The following is an 18,323-nucleotide window of genomic DNA, read 5'->3' as shown; positions in this document are numbered from 1 at the left end:
TATTTACCCAATTCTAATTTTTAAAGAATCAATTTCTTCTATGGCCTTTATATCTTCCTTTTCCATTTGGTCCATTGTACTTTTCATGGAACTTTTTTCAACATTGGATTTTTTTTACAGCTTTTCCCAGAAAGTTAATTCTGTTTTTTAGAAGCTCTTTTCTTCACTGAATTTTTGTACCTATTTTTCCAGTTGACCAATTTTGCTTTTTAAGCTGTTGTTTTCTTTATGTATTACTTTCATATCTTTTTCCTTTTTTCCTTTGACCTGTCTCATTTGATTTTTGAATTCCTTTTTGAGTTCTTCCAGCTCCAGCTCCAAAGACCAATTGCCATTTTTCTTTGAAGTTTTACATGTGGTTGCTTGGGTCTCACTGTCCCCTATTGACACTATGGCTTGCTTTTTGTCACCATAGAATTTTTCTATGGTTAGGTGTTTCTTTTGCTATTTGCTCATTTTCCCAGCCTTTTTTTTTGACCTGTGGCCTGGGAGTTCTGCAAGCTATTGATTCTGTCTCTTCTGCTGATAGCTTGCAGGATTCATCACTCCAAGCTATTTTGCCTTGGAGCTAAGTGTTTCGGCACATTGTAGGCTTGAAAGAGCCAAGTGCTACAGACTTCTGGGCCTTGCTGCAGATTGGTGCCAGGGCCTGAGACTTCAAGGGATGGGTCTGGAGTGTGGGGTGCTCTGTTGGTGTAGGCAGGGCCCTGGGATCCCAAAGTTGTCCTATGCCTAGGCTTGGAACTGGGTGCAGTAGGTGGGGAGGTGGTCAGCCAGCACTCATATGTGTAGTTTAGCTTCTGATTTCCTCTCATCCCATGAAAATCAATTCTCTATTTCAAGTTGTATTCAGCAGGACAGCCCCCTCACTCCTTCTTGGTTTTTTTACTCCTGGTGTTTCAAGATGCTTTTTAAAGATTAGTTTGGAGGGATTGTCAGGGCACTTTCAGTTTTTGCTTCTACTGAGCCACCATCTTGCCTTTACCCCCCAAAATCATTGTTTTAGAGCAAAGGCATAATAATATCACTACCTTGTTTAAGAACCATCACTGTCTCCTATTGCCTTTTGGATAAAACACAAATACCACACAGTGGCACCCTTTCAAAATCTTTTCCTAGTTTTTTTTTTCCCCCCAGACCTGTTTCACACATTCCACTAACATGGCATTCCCTCCCACACCTTTATGACTGCATAACCTATCCCTGGTGTGTAATTAATTTCTGTACCCTAGAACTCTGATTCTATGCATTCCCATGTTCCTTCTCACGTTACATGCTGATGTAGGGAGGATATAAATTTGGTGTAGCCCTGCCTCTCATTCTTCTTTTTGTAATCACAGCGACTGCCAGCAGTTTTTTTAAACAGGCAGGAGAATTTAGTCATGTGCTTTTATTAGGTTTTTTATTTATTGTTATTATTAATAAACTTTATAAAATACAATTCTTGGAGTATTGGAAATTAATTTAAATCCTACACTGGGGGGTGGACTCTCTCCTCATCTAAATCATAGTTTTATTGTGAGGCTAAATGAATAACTGTTACAAATGTGAAAGCACCAAGTAAATGCCTATTATTATTATTATATTATTATTATCATCAGCATTATTAGTGTTTAACATCCTTCCTTTCTTTCAGGTATTAAAATCACAACTTGAGAGTTTAAAAAGATCTTAGTAGCCAACTAGTCCAACCGAACACAAAAGGAATCCACACTATTAACAGCCAACAAATTGCCAACTAAACTCTGCTTGAAGGCCTTCCTCCAGATGGAAACCCCTACCTCTCAAGCCAGGCCATTCTACATTTGAATAATCTAATTATTAAGAAATTTTCCCTAACATTGAGACTAAATTCGCCTTATTATGTGACTCCTCTCCATTCTCCTGGTTCTTCCCTCTAGGGACAAGGAGAGCAAATGAAACCGTTCCTACCTATGAAAGCCCTTTGAATAGTTGAAGACATCTATCATGCCCTCCTAGGCTTCTTTTCTCCAGATTAAACATACCCAGCTCCTTCCATAAATTCTCATGTTATAGACTGAAGGTTCGAAGTGAAGATCCTCTTTGCCTTCCCCTAGAAACTCTCCATTTTATTGATATCACTCCCAAAGCAGAGTACTCAAAATCAAATACAGATCCTCAGATAAGATCTGACCTTTCCCCATCGTGACTCCCCAGTGAACAAGTCACCTCTATACTGTTTTCTTTTGTCAAGTCCCTTATTCCTTTATTTTACTGAAGCTCTTGCTTCCTTCCAAACCTTGACCTTGGATTCCTTTCACCATCTACTACTATTATTTCCTACTCCAGTGATATTGAACAAAACTGGAGAAAATCATGAAACCATGCTTCCTGGTTCTACTTCAAGTTTAAATTACATTAACTGGTCCCTCACTGTACCAATTCAATCCACTTCTACCTCCCAAATCCATTCACTATCCTATTCACCATGAAAGCTTTCTCAAACCTTTTTCATCCTTACTTCATATTTCACTGAAAAAAAGTGAGAATACTACCAAAAGTTGCCAAGAAGTCAACAGAAAACTTCCTCTTCTCCACTGTTACCTCACATCAATCAGGTTCCTTCTGTGACTATCTTTCACCTCAGTGTCACATGTGGTGTTCACTTTACACCAGAAGAGATCTCATTCCAATCTACTATTGGCAGATTTCTCCCCACCCCAAGTATCCCCACTCTCTCACCATTATTCAATTCTCTCCATCCACTAGCTGCTTACTTATCTACAAATCTGTCCATATAGCCTGTCCTTAAAAACTCACATCTTCCCCATTAAGCTGTTTCCTCATCTATGAATTGGTTGATTTATTTGATTTCTAAGAATTCTTTTGGTTCTATGTTCTATTATGGATAGATGAAATAGATATGAACATTTTACATACAGAGAAAGACAGATATTTACTTTTTCTTGTTAAATAAGTTCTTCAAAGTATATATCAGTAATTGATTGTCAAATGAAAATTTCAGATATCTTGTCTTAACCTCATTGTGGGTTTTTTTAATCACTCATTTTTGGTTATATTTCACTGTGGTGTTTTATTTGCAAGGTATATAGTTTTGTGTCATTCAATACCATATAGAGAGCTGATAGAGAAAACAGTATTAAAGAATAGATTGTAAGTAGGAGCTCTGCTATTATAGTTGCTTCTTCAAAAATAGCCTGCCTTTATATGCTGAAAAAAGCTTCATATGAAGTAAGGAAGCCAGTGATTGTCTGTTCTTTGCTGTTTCATAAGTTATTACCCTATTATATCAAGTATCAAGTTACACTGATTATAGGGCATACAGATGTTTTAGGCTGCTAGAGACCATATACTGAGAGTTGTAATGTCTTCATCATATTCAAGGATATGGCTCATTCGTGCCCATTTCTCATTTTGTCTTATAGTTGATTTCAAGCCACGTGCCAGCATGGATACTGTCCATCATATGCTACTGTTTGGATGTAATATGCCTTCTTCCACTGAAAGTTATTGGTAAGGACAAAAATGTATTATGGACTATGCTTTCCCAAAGTACAAGTAGTATTTGGCCATGTAATTTACACCTGACAATTACTTTCATATTACTTCTAGAGATAGAAGTAATATTTTGTTTTATTTTCTAGAAAAGAAATATATTTTCTTTCCAACATTGTCATATTATGGTATAAATAAGAATATGGGGATGATTTTTAATGGCAAAAAATTCACATTGAACCAAGTTTTTAATCTTACTAATAGTATGTGTCAATAAATTGCATGACCAAAATATTATATTTTAAAATAAAGTTGTATTTTAGAAATAAAGTTAAGATTCTCCTGTATGCCAGGACTGTCCAAAATGCAGAGGAAACTATAATATTTGGTCAGTTTGGATTGGAGAGGTATCAGGAAAGAGGGACGAGGGATGTCCCTAAATAAGGTTGGAGCCTTCCTCAGCTTGTAGCTGAGACCCGGCCTCACAGGCTGGTGGAGGGTTTCTCCCATGCCCATCTACTCTATATCTGTGTTAGCTTTTTCAAATTTAGAAACTTAGCAGTAGACAGCATGCAACCAAAGAAAGTTCTAACCTTCAGAGCTGATTGGGCCTGTGTCTTTGGGCTGAACGGAGAAGAGGCACTCCGAATCCAGACTAGGAAGCCAACACTCCTCCCACCTCCAACACCAGGAAGGAAGACAAGCCGGCAGGAAGGAAGTGCTAGTCACAAGACCCAACTTCCACTCCTAGTTGCCCTTTCCCCCACCAACTAGTCTTGACAATTTCTCCTCTCTTGATATTCCCACTGTTACTTGTTCCAACACAGCAGCAGAACGTTCAGAACTTATTTCTAGTTTCCTTTCCACAATACAAAGCGAATTAAAAAAACAGTCCCTATTCTCACAGAGTTTGAAATCTAAGCAGAAAGACAAGATGCAAACAGTGTAGACATGAAATAAATCATGGGTTAAATTGGATCCACTCTTAGAGGGAAGGTATTAATAGTAAGGAGAACTAGACAGAGTTTCTTACAGGAGGTGAGACGTTAGCCAAAATTTGAAGGAAACTAGAGAAGCATGGAGGAGAAATAAGAAGGAAAAGAGTTCTAGTCAGGAATGAGGAACTGGGAGGGAAAATTCAGTCATGAACTGGAGGTTTTAGGGGGAGGAACAGCAGTACAGCTAGTGTCAGTGGATTACAGGGTAAATGGAGGGACAATAAGGTATAAGAAGATGAGAAAGGTAATAATAGGCTAGGATGTGAAAGAAATTCAGATTCAAATGGAGAATTTCATATTTGATCCTAGAAGTAATAAAAAACCTCTGAAGTTTATTGCATGGGGAATGGCAAGTTGGTGTGTGAGATTGTCAGATCTGTGTTTGACAGATTTGAGAGTTTGACAATTTTTCAGTTTGACAGGAAGAGAATAACCAATAGGCTATATCAGTAGTCTATACATATAGCTGGAAAAAGAGTGATATGTGTCCCAACCAACCAACGAAACTTACTAAATACTCCCTAAGTGCTAGTTTCTGTGCTAAACATAATTTATTCAGTCTACAAAAAGTATCTTTATGTATTTATTAAACAATGATGAGATGACTAGTGCTATGTTATAAATGCAGAGCAATAACTCCTTGGCCAATACTGGTTCATAGTCCATAATAGAGAAATCACAGTCAGAGAGAATATAAATCAACATTTGGAATGTCTTAATAAATTTTAAAAAAAAAGCTTACTTTCATTTTACTTGTCTGATGATATAGAAAAAGAACCCCTCCAAATTGTATTATGTAGTTTTTATAAATAATTTGCCACAGTGAAATTGTTATTTTAACTGATATACCTTCTTTAGAATTAAATATATAGTTTTTGATAAGATAGATGAGCAAAAGCTTGTATCTGATCCTTGTTTCTCACCTCCCCCCCCACAATATTAAAATAATAAACATGATAAATAAAGTAATTAAAACAAGAAGAGGAGATACTGTACAGTGCCCCATGAGATAAATAATAAAGGAAAAATAACATCAGGTCTCCCTGCAGACTCATCAGAGGGAACCTGGCATTAATGACTTTTTCCTAAGTCTTGGGTAAATTTCCTATGTGAATTCCTGAAATGTGGCATTAAGGGTTTTTTTTTCTCTCTCGTGCATTTCTTATCCTCCACCTAACAGGCCTACAAAGCCCACGACTCACTCAGTGGGACCCTGGAATGTCTGTCTGTCTGTCTGTCTGACACAGCCTGTCAGTCTACTCAACATTATTCACTGAGCCATTCCTTTCCTTTTAAATCACTTTCCTTTATGGGTTGGAGAGATAATACAATGAGGATCCAAAAAGGATGCAGAAATCTAGGGAAAATCATAAACTGAAAATAAAGGCAAGGGGCTCAAGATAGAAGGGATAAATGAGAGGGAGGATATAAATCTACTTCTACTGAACTCCTGGAAATAGCAATGGAACAATTATAAGAAACTCCATAATGATACAGAAGAGCAGTAAAATATTTAAAATAAAAATAGAACCTATGTGGGAAAATTAGGACATTAATGAGAACTTTCAAAGATAAAACCAATAAAAGAAGAGAAAAAATTAGAATAAACAAAGGAAACACATTCAGGCAATAAGTATTTACTAAATTCTTACTATATTTCAGGAACTGTGCTAGGGATAAAAAACATTCCAGAAAAGGAGATTCTATAAAATAGAGAACACCAGGTTCAGAATGTGAAAATTGAGGAACAAAAAATAATTGGAAAAAAATCCCAAAAAGTTAATTACATTAGATCATAAAAATTCTACAAACCAAAGGATCTGACTTGAAGATGTAAAGAAAAACACAATTAAAATTTTAATTGATTATCTTATTTCAGGAAATCATATGGGAAATTGATCCAAAGGCATTTGTAATAGTATGAAAAGTTCAGATTGATAGAATCTAAAGGAGGCTGAGAGCAATCCTCAATTTATTTCAACATGAAATGTATTGCATCTATAGAATTTCAATGTAAAGCTCGAAATATTGCAGGCAGATATAAGTCAGCCAGGGCAAAGAATTTCATACTAAAAGGAAAATCAGTCTTCCTTGTGCAAGACTACTCTGGTTAGAGACACTGGGCTATGATATTCTGAAAAGCAAAGTTCGTTTTTCTTTTCAATATCCTAAATTGAGCTTAATTATCAAGAAGAGAAGATGAACTTTCAGCCAAAGAAAGAACTTTGAACTATTCTTTCCAACATTCCTTTAAAATAAGGCAGAGGTAAGCAGGATGTTTGACAAGATAACACTTGACACTAAAACTATATAAGACAAATGAACAAGCCAATAAGCAAGAAAATCTAAAGTAATTTTTCAGTGGAAAGATTGGAGACTGAACAGACCCATTGACTGCAGACTCAAAGCTGTTGAAGCAATACTACTCTGCCTCTTACATGAATTAAAATTTCTACATATAAAGCTCCCAAGATCCTATGAAAATGCCTTGTAAAATCTTGCTAAATGGATTGAAGGGATACATGAGATAGAATTGACAAATGGACTAGATAGGTGAGCATGCAGTGCTTTTCTTTTCACATATTATGCTGTTTAGAGTGGGGGTTCTTAACATTTTTGTGTTCCAGATCCTTTTGGCAATATGATGAAAATTATGGACCTCTTCTCAAAACAATACTTTTTTGCCTGCATTCGTAATTGAAGGAAATACTAAATTCCAGTTAGAGATGAGTGAAACAGAGATTTAATTTTTTTCCAGCCAAGTATATGGAGTCCTTGAAATTCTTCCACAGATCCACCCCCTCGACTGAGTGTCCGTGGATGTCAAGTTAAGAATCCCTAACTTTAGAGGGATAGAGAGAAAATTAAAAATCAATAGGTTATCCCTATGATTTGGTGTGGCCCAGAGGATGTCAATTTGAGTGAAAAGAAGAGATGAGAAATGTACTTTGACATATTATAGAAAAGTATTAGCATTTCCCAAATAAAGCTGCTTTTCTCTTGGTAGTAAAAAACTGAAATAATCCTATTTTTGACAATTAAAGAATAATTCAATAAATATTTGCATATCATTGCAGTGAAATGCTATTATACTATAAAATAACAAATGTGATGAGTACGAAAGTATGGAAAGACAAAAGATGATTCAAATCCAATTCGACAGTTTAAGAGAAAAGTAAACAGTGGCATACTACATTATAAAAAGAAACCAGAAACTACTTTTTAAGTTGTGTCTGACTCTTTGTGATCCCATTTGGGGTTTTCTTGGCAGACATATTGGAGTGGTTTGCCATTTTCTTCTCCATCTCATTTTATAGACAAGGAAGCTGAGGCAAATAGGGTTAAGTGACTTATCCAGTGTCACATGGCTAGTAAATGTCTGCGGCCAGATTTGAAATCAGGAAGATGAGTCTTCCTCACTTCAGACCTAGTACTCAATCCACTGTGCCACCCAGCAAAAGCTACTAGGTATACAGATTTGGAAGGAGATACATAACAATTCAATAGTAATTCTAATTTTGGTGAAATTCCTATCAAAGTTTTTTCAATCAAAAGGTAAACAATTTAAAGTCTAGGGTTTTATTTTGAGATTTACTCCATAAGTGGTTTGCTTATTTCTTCCTATGTATCTAATGAAAATATTTTGATACGTTTTTAAATTAAATAATAATGATTTTACTTTGGAATGAATTTAAAATATATATTTATCAACATATGCTTGTGAAAGAAGGAATTTGTAAATGCAAAGTCAAGTGCAAACATTTTAGTAGAATGTAAGTAGAAAATAAGAATTTTAAATGAAAGAATTAATGTCATTTAATTTTCATTAAAATTTTACTTGAGGAGATAGTGTAGTAGAGAGTATTCAAATAGGATCAGCAAGCAGTAAGACTAGCACTCAAATAACCTCTAGATTTCAATTTCCTCAACTATCATATGAGACAATTGGACTAGATGAGTTTTTAAAGTACCCTAAAGGTCATTCATTAGTCTAGCATTTTGGGAGTCCGTGAAGGTAAACTCTATTCTGAGGTATTGATTCAGAGTCAACCAGTCATTATGAATAGAAGTTGGATGTATGTTGATATGGTTGACTAAAATCCCAAAGGCAGCTCCACTGTGTTGTGTCGGACCATTGCTAGAACCAAGCCAAGTACTTAGACTTTGTAATAATTCCCTGTGCCCATATCATAGTAAATACATTTCAAAATCATTGTGCATTTCTCCTAATCATTTCACAGTTTTGCTAGTTCTCTTCACAATCACCAGAAAAAGAATGAAGGTGATTCACATTTTGATTTAACATTTCCAGATCTCATTATAAATCTCCTCCACAGTTTTTTTTAATTGAAAATTAGAATTCATTACAGTAAAACTAAAGAATTATTATGATATTGGGTATGATTTCCAAAAATCTAGCCTTTCTCTCTCCATTTCAAAAATGCTCTATTTAGGGCAGAAGAGGGGAAGGTGCAGAGACGGAAGTATATTATTTTTCTTAAAAGGCAGAAATTCATAAGTCTTAAGGAATCAATTCTTAGAAAAAGTCTGATTGACTGGGTCAGTGGGTGCCACACCTCTGCACAAGAATATCTACCTTTGCAACAGTGGTTTAAAAACAATCAGAAGAATTCGTTCAGGTGTTTAGCCCACATTCAAATTAAAAGAAAAAATCCATCAGAAAAAAAATGCATTGTTTTCCTGAAGGTGTTGTCTTGGCAATTGTCATACTGTTGGTTACACTGACAGGGGGTAAAACTTTCATTCAAATATTTTGCTTGGGATTCCTACTAATGTGCTTGTGATGCTTTGGAATAGTGAAAGTTCATTCATGCTCTCGAGAAATCTTAGAAAGAAAATGTTTTGAGAGAAAGAAGAAAAAAATATGAATATTTCAGCACCAGCATGTCAAAGTGTGATTCCTCTCCATTCACATTGGTTGGTTGAGTTTTCTTTCACTCATTATTCAATATTTATATTGTTGACAACAAAGTGTGTCTCTTTACTCTAAAAGGTGTTCTTTTCATCTGAAACAATGAAGCCCCATCATTCATTCTCTGTGTTCTAGAAACCTTCCAGATGAATGGAAAGAGCTGTTCTGGGTCTCACAGATCCATTGCCCTCCTTTGTTCTTTGTAATTGCCTCTTTCTGCTGTCCATTAGAATGTATATTCAAGATTTTTTACATGTAAATAGTAGATCTCATGAGATGTGTTTCCATATGTAGGCATTTGACCTGAAAGATCTGTTTCTGGATGTGAAAGACATGGTAGAGTGGGTAGAAAGCCACAAAACAAGAGACCAAAGACCTGGGTTCGGGTGTGATCTCGGATCCATAATTGTCCAAGTCACATAACCTCTCATTCCTCTCTGTTGTGTAAAGATGATATAAAGGGGCTCCCCCTGCACCTGCTGGTTCTCTGCATTCGGTTCAACTCTGGATTCACTCCATTACATTATTTCCTTCCCCAAATTCCCCTTAACAATTGTAAAGAAGATGCTGCTCTAAATCGGTAGAGGGAATTCCTCTATGTGGTCATTCCCTGCATCAGTGAAATCATGAATGAAAGAAGCCCTGCCCTCTAGAAATGGCTTTCTTACATGAACATTCACCAGTGCAGTGATCAGCTCCTGTCTCCATCCTTACCATTCTCAGCACATCCTGCCTTTTGTGTCTCCTTCCAAATGACGATCTCACGCTGGTAATGTGTCTCATTAATTACATGCATGTGCATTTAAACTGCATACATTCGTGGGAAGCCTTTTAATATACTGTGAGGTATTCCCATTATCCTCCGATTGAGCTTCAGGCTTAATTCCAAATGAACATGCCTTCGGGACTAGAAAGAAGCACCTTCTGATGGAAAATAAGCAGCTAGGCTGACCCGTGTAAGGAAAACACTGCCTGTCACTTGTGACTCGGATCCCCTCTTTCCCTGGCTTTAAAGGAGGAGCAAATGAACACCATCCAGGGACCTCTACTGAGGAACAGCATTGAGGTAAGGCTTAGCGAGAGTTGAAAAAAGCCAAATGAATTTGCCAGGCTAACGCGCAGGCTTACAGATCTGAATATACTTGGTGATTGTGATTCCTCCAGATTTTCAGAGGAAAGAGGGAAACAAGCATCCTTGAAAACGATGTACCACATGTGGGCAAGTAGGTGGCACGGTGGATAGAGCATTGTGCTGGCGTCAGAAAGATCTTACTCAAATATGGCCTTAGACACTCGTTGTGTGACGTTGGGCAAGTCACTTCTGTAAAATGGTGACACACGGACAAGGAAATGGCAAACCACTCCATGATCTTTGCCAAGAAAAGCCCAGGGACAGTGTATGGTGAACATAGAGAGCTGGATAAGATTGAACTACAACAATGTGTCAGGTGCTTTACAAGTATTATTACTCACAACAACCCAATGAAGTAGATATTATTTTCCCATTTTGCAGGTAGACAAAGGTAAAGTGGCTTTCCCAAGGAAGCTAGATTTGAACACAGGTCTTCCTGATTCTCAGCCTGGTGCTCTCTTCATGCATTACCTAGCTGCCGCTACCATATACATAGCTGATTTGTTTCATGGTAACCATAAATGATATGCTTTTCGTTGATGAGATTTCAGAGGAAATACACTAAAAACAGGCTATTTGGATGCCTGAATCTTTCGCTGATGTATTATAAACTGTAACATTTGATTAAATTATTTGAACCATGTCCTTTAATCTCATACTTACTCTAGGCGTTTTGAAAAATTAACTAGCATTAGAGAATTACAGATTATCTCTGAGGAGCTTTTGGGAGAGAAAAAGAGAGGTATTTTCTGTTCTGCTGAGCACAGAGCTTTGTGCTGAGAACTACATATGATTGCTAAACCTCAAGGTGGGTCATTCAGAAATATTGGGCCATTAAACTGAATGGCCTTTCCTGCTCACAACTTAAGTTCTAGCAGTGTTTAATTTTGAAGCTGTTTCTGGCCAAGTAATATGTTAAAAATCAAAGATGGTTGCTCTAGGTTTTTTTTATCTCTTTTTAAGGAAGAATTCCAGCTGTTTAAATGAGGTTATTTCCAGCTGTTCTCACTTGATACTATCCTAAAGTGAAAACCAAAGTACTTTACCATCCTACTGAGGTTTAAGTTAAATCCCTTTCAACTGCTTCTATTTATTAACCACCTGCTGTTTCTTTTTAAATGCCACTATCTCCACAGGCTGGCAGATGTTGATGAGACAAAATAGAAAAGGAGCTAAAATATATAGGGGATGCTCTATGTGAGGAATCCTTCTTGGCTATACGTTTAAGTGGCATTTAAAAAATTATGTGCCCTTTTGTGTTCTGTTGTTTTCTAAATAAGCACATGTTGTTTGCCTCTTTGCGGAAGAACATTCTTACACTGGATCTTTCGATGCACTTTTCCTCCTACTTATTTACACAGTATTATCCCCCCTGAGATCATTTCAAACCCTGAAAACAAATTTCTGATCTCCATAATTCTGGCTGCTCCTTTTAGAGTTTTCCCTCTCCATTGACCCAAATTCAGTTTCATCCTTTTTCTTTGATTTCTGGGAAGCTCCAGAATTCTGCATCTATAACCTCCTGGGATGCCTGAATGAAAATGACTCAGATCACCAAAACATAAAATATATAAAATAAAACTCTGCCTTCTTAAGCTTTGTACTGATTCACAGAAAGTTAATGAAACTGCAGTATGCCCTGGAATACTGCCCAGACTAAAGCGGGGGATCTGTCTCTTTCCCCCTTCTCGCAGCATTATTCAAGCGTGTTGATAGGCATATAGTACAATTGCATAATGGACTCATACAGCTTCACTTTACATCAAGTTTTACTCTGCAAGCATCACACATAATATTTCTTGGCTGACTTTTAGGTGGCCTAAATTAAAGGAAGTAATGGGAATTCCTTAGGCAAATAGCCAGTTCCTCGAGGACTAGTGTCAGTCTTAATAAAAATGAATGTCATGAGTGTTACTCGCTTTGTTACTACAAATTATTACTACAGTTAGCATGCTGCTGTTGACATACTCAGTAGGATCCAGACTAAGAAATGCTTGAGAATTTCATTCTGACCCAACAGGGTACTCTCCTCTCCCCCACCCCCTGCCAATTAACTTTCAGGACTTGTCATGTCTGCCCTGACAATAGTATTTGCTTTGTTACCCTTCTCTTCCTTATCAAACTCTCAAACTCATCAGACTCTCAAACCTGGGCTATTATAATAGGCTCCTAATTGAATCCTCAGCCTACTTTTCTACCAATGTCTCCTTTCTCTGGGTCTGACTACTTATTGCATCTAATTTATCATATAAACTCCTGTTTGAAATTGGAAATTCTTCCAAATCTGGGTCCAGTTTAACTTACCAGACATTTCCCATGGTTTCTTCCATACATGTGCTCTCTATTCCAACTGGAGCTGCTGACTTGCCATTCCTCTAACTCAAGATTCTATCCCAGGCTTCAGGATGTTGGTACACTTACATGCTTACACGTGTACTAAGGAGTACTTCTGCCTCTTAAAATCCTTAGCTTTTTTGGAGATTCAACTTTGGTATCAGATCCAACAGAAAGTCTTTCCTGATTCCTCTGGTTTTTGAGTGTTCTCTCCTTATTCAAATTATAGGTATTCCTTTCACATTGAGGGGAAGAGAGGCACAGCACCCCACAATCTGGAACATCCAAGTAAAATTTTTTGGCCCTCCCTTTATAACAGAGCAAAAGTCTGAATTTCTTCTTTTTCCTTTAATGGTGCCTTATTGTAAAATTTGTGTTAAGTATTTGGTCATAGGCTATATATACTTTTTCCTTGTCATCTGCTAGCCTTCATGTGTCATCTTCAGCTTCCACAAAACTCAGAAAATTCCCATTTAATTTCATGTGCCAACCTGCAATATATTGAAATAGCAATGGGGAAAACTGAGACTTGGTAGAGATGCCTGTATATTGTATTTATTTTATAATTTAAGTGTTATAACTTCAGTTCCTACCACAGGGTTTTGCAAAAATTGTAGTAGGTTGTTAATAAGTGTTGCTTGTTGAATAAATGATTGAGAGATAATTTGGATTGCATATGGTAGCATATTAAAATTTTCTGTTTTAAGATCTTCTTTTGGAGAGGGAATCTGGGAAAATGTGCTTCTCTAATCATTATAGTGCTTTTGAATCATCATCTATCTTTAACTCTCCCATTCCATATGGTTTAAGTTTAAATGGACATATCAATGTATACCCACTACAGAATTCAATAATAGGTGCATATTTAATATTGGAGAAATTGTTAGTGAGCTCATAGTGCAAATTATGACTCATGGCTCTCCAATTCTAACATTTAGAAACTTGACATATTATCTATAATGTTAAAGGATTAGGATAATCTATGACTCAGCTTACTCTGTAAATCAATTAGAGCAAAATTAGAAAAAATATTTAAAACTTTGATTCATTTGTTCTATTTTGATCCATTTTGGATATCTCATAGTTAACATTAAAATTCAAGACAATACAAATGTAACTTGAGGGCATACCCGTTTTTTTTTCCCCTTAGGAAAAAAAAGTAAGAAAATGAATTATCAGTAGAGGTATTTAGAGAATCACTTTGGATATTAATTGGCCTTTAACAGATATAACCAGAGATATCTTTAATAGTCAATCATGCTTTATATGGATAATTCAGAATGACAAACTAGCATTTTCTTTGCCTAATACAGTTAAAATATTCATGACATCTGTATGCTTTCCAAAAAGTCCAGGAACCCAAGATAATATTATTTTCATATGTTAATTCGCATCTTTTTTCCATTTTGCTTGAAAATTTTTAAAAAGTAATTAGTGGCTTAGAACATCTTTTAAAATTATAATTATAAAATTTAAAGAAAAAGAATTATTTTATTGGAATTACACCCAAAATTATTAAAGTATGTACTTTGTTTTGAGTACCTTGATTAACCTATTTTAAATTTCTTCCCTCTCCTTTTGATCATGTCTCTCTCTCTCTCTCTCTCTCTCTCTCCCTCTCTCTCTCTCTCTCTCTCTCTCTCTCTCTCTCTTTCTTTTAACCTTTATTTTCCGCCTTAGAATCAATACTGTACATTAGTTCCAAGGCAGAAGAGTGGTAAGGGTAAGGCAATGGGGATTAATGACTTGCCCTGGGTCATACAGTTAGGAAGATCTGAGGCCATACTTGAACCCAGGAACTCCTGTCTCTAGGCCTGGCTTCCTATCCACTGAGCCACCTCGCTGCCCTCTTGGTAATATCTCATTAAAAATTATCTTCATTTTCATAATATCTTTTATGGAAAGTCATAGGAAGCTCTCTTAAATCTATCACACTGATCCTTTTAGGTAAAAGAGTTTATTGTTTCCATTTAGGAATAGGAAATGTGAATCATATAGAGGTACAGTGATTTTGGCTTAGCTTTCTCTGCAAGTCAATTACAAAGATGGTTACCAATATAAAAATTTAAATTAAAAAAGGAAGAAGGCAGTATGACTCCATCAAAAATAGGTCATGTCAAAGTAACATTGTTTTTCAGAGTTATTAAATTGGTAGATCACAGAATACTAGAGATGAGATCTGCCTAGATTTTAGCAGTGCTTGACTAAAATACTTCATACTGTTTTTGATTTTTTTAAAATGGAGAAATGTGGATTAATCAAAAGTATAATTAAATTGGATTCATATCTGGTAAAATAGTCAGACTCCAAGAATCAGTTAATGGTTGTGTCCATAAATCACTTATAAGATACTCTGCTGTGTAACATTTTTAACAATAACTTGAATAAAAGTCCCAATACAATTCTTCTCAAATTTGCAGATGATTAAAAAAGAGTAAGGCTATTGAACAATCCTGACAAGTTCGCACTTTGGGAGGCAGCTGTAGGTGCAATGGAGTGCTGGACCTGAAGTCAGGAAGAAATGAGTTCAAATCCTGTCTCAGACACTCACTCACTATAGCACCCTGGACAAGTCACTTAACTTCTGTTTTTCTTGGTTTCCTGAACTGTAAAATGATGATAATAATAGCATCTGGCAAGATTGTTGTGAAGATTAAATGAGATAATATTTGTTAAAAAAAAAAGAACTTAGCACAGTGTCTAGCATTTAGTAGGCAATTATTAAATGCTTCTTTCTTGCCATTCCACTCTAATATTTGTTGTAATGTGGGTAATGCCGAGTCTTACATATTTACAAGGGCAAGAAGAGGGAGGCATGATTAGAGAGCCTGCTCAGCAGTTTGCCTGAAAACATGAGGATTTGGGCAGACAGCAAGTTCAATAAGTCTGATTGATAACACCGATTTACCAAATGAATGCTATCTTGAGCTGTATAAAGAAAGCCACAGCATTCCGGACTAAGGATCACTCCAATCTACCATATACTAAGCCAGACTACACCTGAAGTGTGATGCTCAAAGCCTAGAGAATGGAGGTCCAAAGGATAGAAACCAGAATGTTGAAGGGCCTTGAATTGAAGGATATTTAGAGAAAAGATAGGATGGACTATTATAATTCTCTTCAAGTCCTTGAAAAGCTATCATGTGGAACAGAGTTCTATCCTCGGTCGCCAAATGAAGGTCTTCTGTTTGGCACAGAGAATATTAGAAACAGGAAACATCACAAAGAAGCAAATGTAGGCAAAACTATAAAGACTAGCTTTCTAATAAGGAGAGTTGGTTTTTTTCTGATTAGAATGACCTGCTTTTGGAGATGGTGCCCCCTTCCAGCAGAAGCTAGGTGTCTATGTGTTGGATACAATTTAGTAGGAATTCTTTCAAGGATATGAGTTGAACTGGAGGGTTGTTCAAGTCCCTTCCAAGTTTAAATTCTATTACTCTCTAAAACAAAACAAAGCAAAAAAAAATTCAATAACATAATACATTGAGAAATGCCCTCTGCCCAAATAAAGTACCAATTACTCCAGATGGACTCTAGTTAATTAGTGACTGTTGGTTTCAAAAAACCTGGAAAGAATATTTTGTAATAGAACGAACACTGAAGGGAGCAGCTAAGTGGTTCAATGGATTGAGAGGCAGGTCCAGAGTTGGGGGGCGGGAGTTCAAATGTGACCTCAGACACATCCTCTCTGTGTGACCCTGGACAAATCACTTAGCCTCTTTCTGCCTCAGTTTCCTCATCAGTAAAATGAAGTTATTGTAATATTTGTAAAGTACATAATACACATTGTAGAAGTTACAGAAATGCTCATTCCCTTCCCCCAATAGCTTTTACTGAATCCACATCCCACAAAATTTTTGCGTCTTTTGACAATGTTATCTACTATTTTTTCAGGCATATCTTTCTTCTCTATGTTTCCATGCCACTTTTCTATATTGGTTCTCTTACTTTTCTCAGTACAACATCTCGGGCTTCTTTCTGGATCATCATCCGCATCCTACTTTCTGTGCATGAATACTCTCGCTAAATTCCTGAACTCGTTCCTAAAATCAGTTGGCTAGATATACTCTAACTACCAACTTATTTGAAAGAAGATCAGACTTCATTTTTAAAGTCTAGAAAAAGATCAAACTGAGTAAAAGATACAGTGTACAATGAACAGAACTCCCACCTGTCCTATTTAAACAAATTAGTAATGATGAAACAGGTTAAAGAGATAGGAAAAAGGCATTTAAGCGGATTCTAACAATTTCTTACAGAAATTTACCCTATAAATCAAATTCTGTAACAAAGAAACCAAGAAAGCCTAAAAGTCTCAGTCTTGATCAGCTCCCCAAGGACATGAGTTTGGCAGATGAAGAGAATGCTGGTTTCAAATATAAATTTATGTTTTAAAATCTTAACAAAAAGAATAGTGGACGATAATGTGAGCAGTACCAGCTGACCAAACAAGAAGAAAGACATTTCAAGAAAACTTGTTGAGTGACCCAACGGAGGACAGCCATCATTCGTTTATTTAAGGAGGAAACTGGGGTGAAAACAGGAAATCAGCTAACTAATCAGTAATCATTTATTAGCACTTACTACGTGCCAGCCATAGCACTAGGTTCTGGGGATACATATCCAAAGCAAAACGACCACTGCCCTCAAGGAACATATTTTCTGGTTGAGGAGACAAGCGTGCCTGCTATGTAGAATTCAAATATAGGCAACCTTGAAAGGGAAAGCCTTGCAGCGAGAGGAAATCGGGAAAAGCTTCACGTGAAAAGGTGATACTTGAAGGAAACCAGTCACAGAAGTAGGACAGGATAACATTCTAGTTCCTGGACAGAACCAGTGCACAGACGTGCTGGTGGAAGATACCATACCGTGAAGGAACTGCAACCAGTATGTCCAGTGTGGATGGATTGTAGAGAGCATGGTGAGGAATGTTAGGTCACTTTGTGACTAATTAGATTTGGGGGGTGAATGTCAAAAATGGCATCAAGGTTGGAAACTGGACTGACTGGAAGGAGAGCACCACCGGTGGCTTCACTGTAATCTGGAAGTTTGGGAAAGGGCTAGATTTCTTTCAGGGAGAAGGATATAACGAGTTCTCCTTTGGACATGTTGAATTTAAGATACGTGTGTGTGTGTGTGTGTGTGTGTGTGTGTGTGTTTAAACCCTTATTTTCCATGTTAGAATTAATACTAAGTATTGGTTCCAAGGTAGAAAAGCAGTAAGGACTAAGCACTGGGATTAAGTGACTTGCCCAGGCTCCCAGCAAGGATGAGTCTGAGGCCAGATTTGAACACAGAATCTCTAATCTCTAGGCCTGGTGCTCAATCCACCAAGACACCTACCTGCCCCCTATATTTGGTTTAAAAGATCTACTAGGCAGTTGCTTAGAAACAAAAAATGGAAATGCATATGTGTGTGTGTAAAGTATTTTTAATTACAAGTTTTTGC

At 36.6% G+C, this 18,323-nt stretch overlaps 1 protein-coding gene across 20 annotated transcripts in view; it reads left to right on the top strand.

The window, feature by feature from the left end:
* Window positions 1-18,323, top strand: part of PAM (peptidylglycine alpha-amidating monooxygenase) — a 393,336-nt gene that overhangs the window by 224,721 nt on the left and 150,292 nt on the right. For all 20 annotated transcript variants that reach the window (XM_001380031.4, XM_056824985.1, XM_056824993.1 and 17 more), the window contains one exon: window positions 3,408-3,495. In XM_001380031.4, coding sequence (XP_001380068.1) covers window positions 3,408-3,495 — 88 coding nt within the window. The remainder of the gene's footprint in view (window positions 1-3,407; window positions 3,496-18,323) is intronic.

Source organism: Monodelphis domestica, chromosome 3 (genome assembly GCF_027887165.1).
Source record: "Monodelphis domestica isolate mMonDom1 chromosome 3, mMonDom1.pri, whole genome shotgun sequence".
Classification (NCBI taxonomy): Eukaryota; Metazoa; Chordata; class Mammalia; order Didelphimorphia; family Didelphidae; genus Monodelphis; species Monodelphis domestica.
The sequence above is the reverse complement of the archived record's forward strand: the minus strand, read 5'-3'. Positions and strand labels throughout refer to the sequence as shown.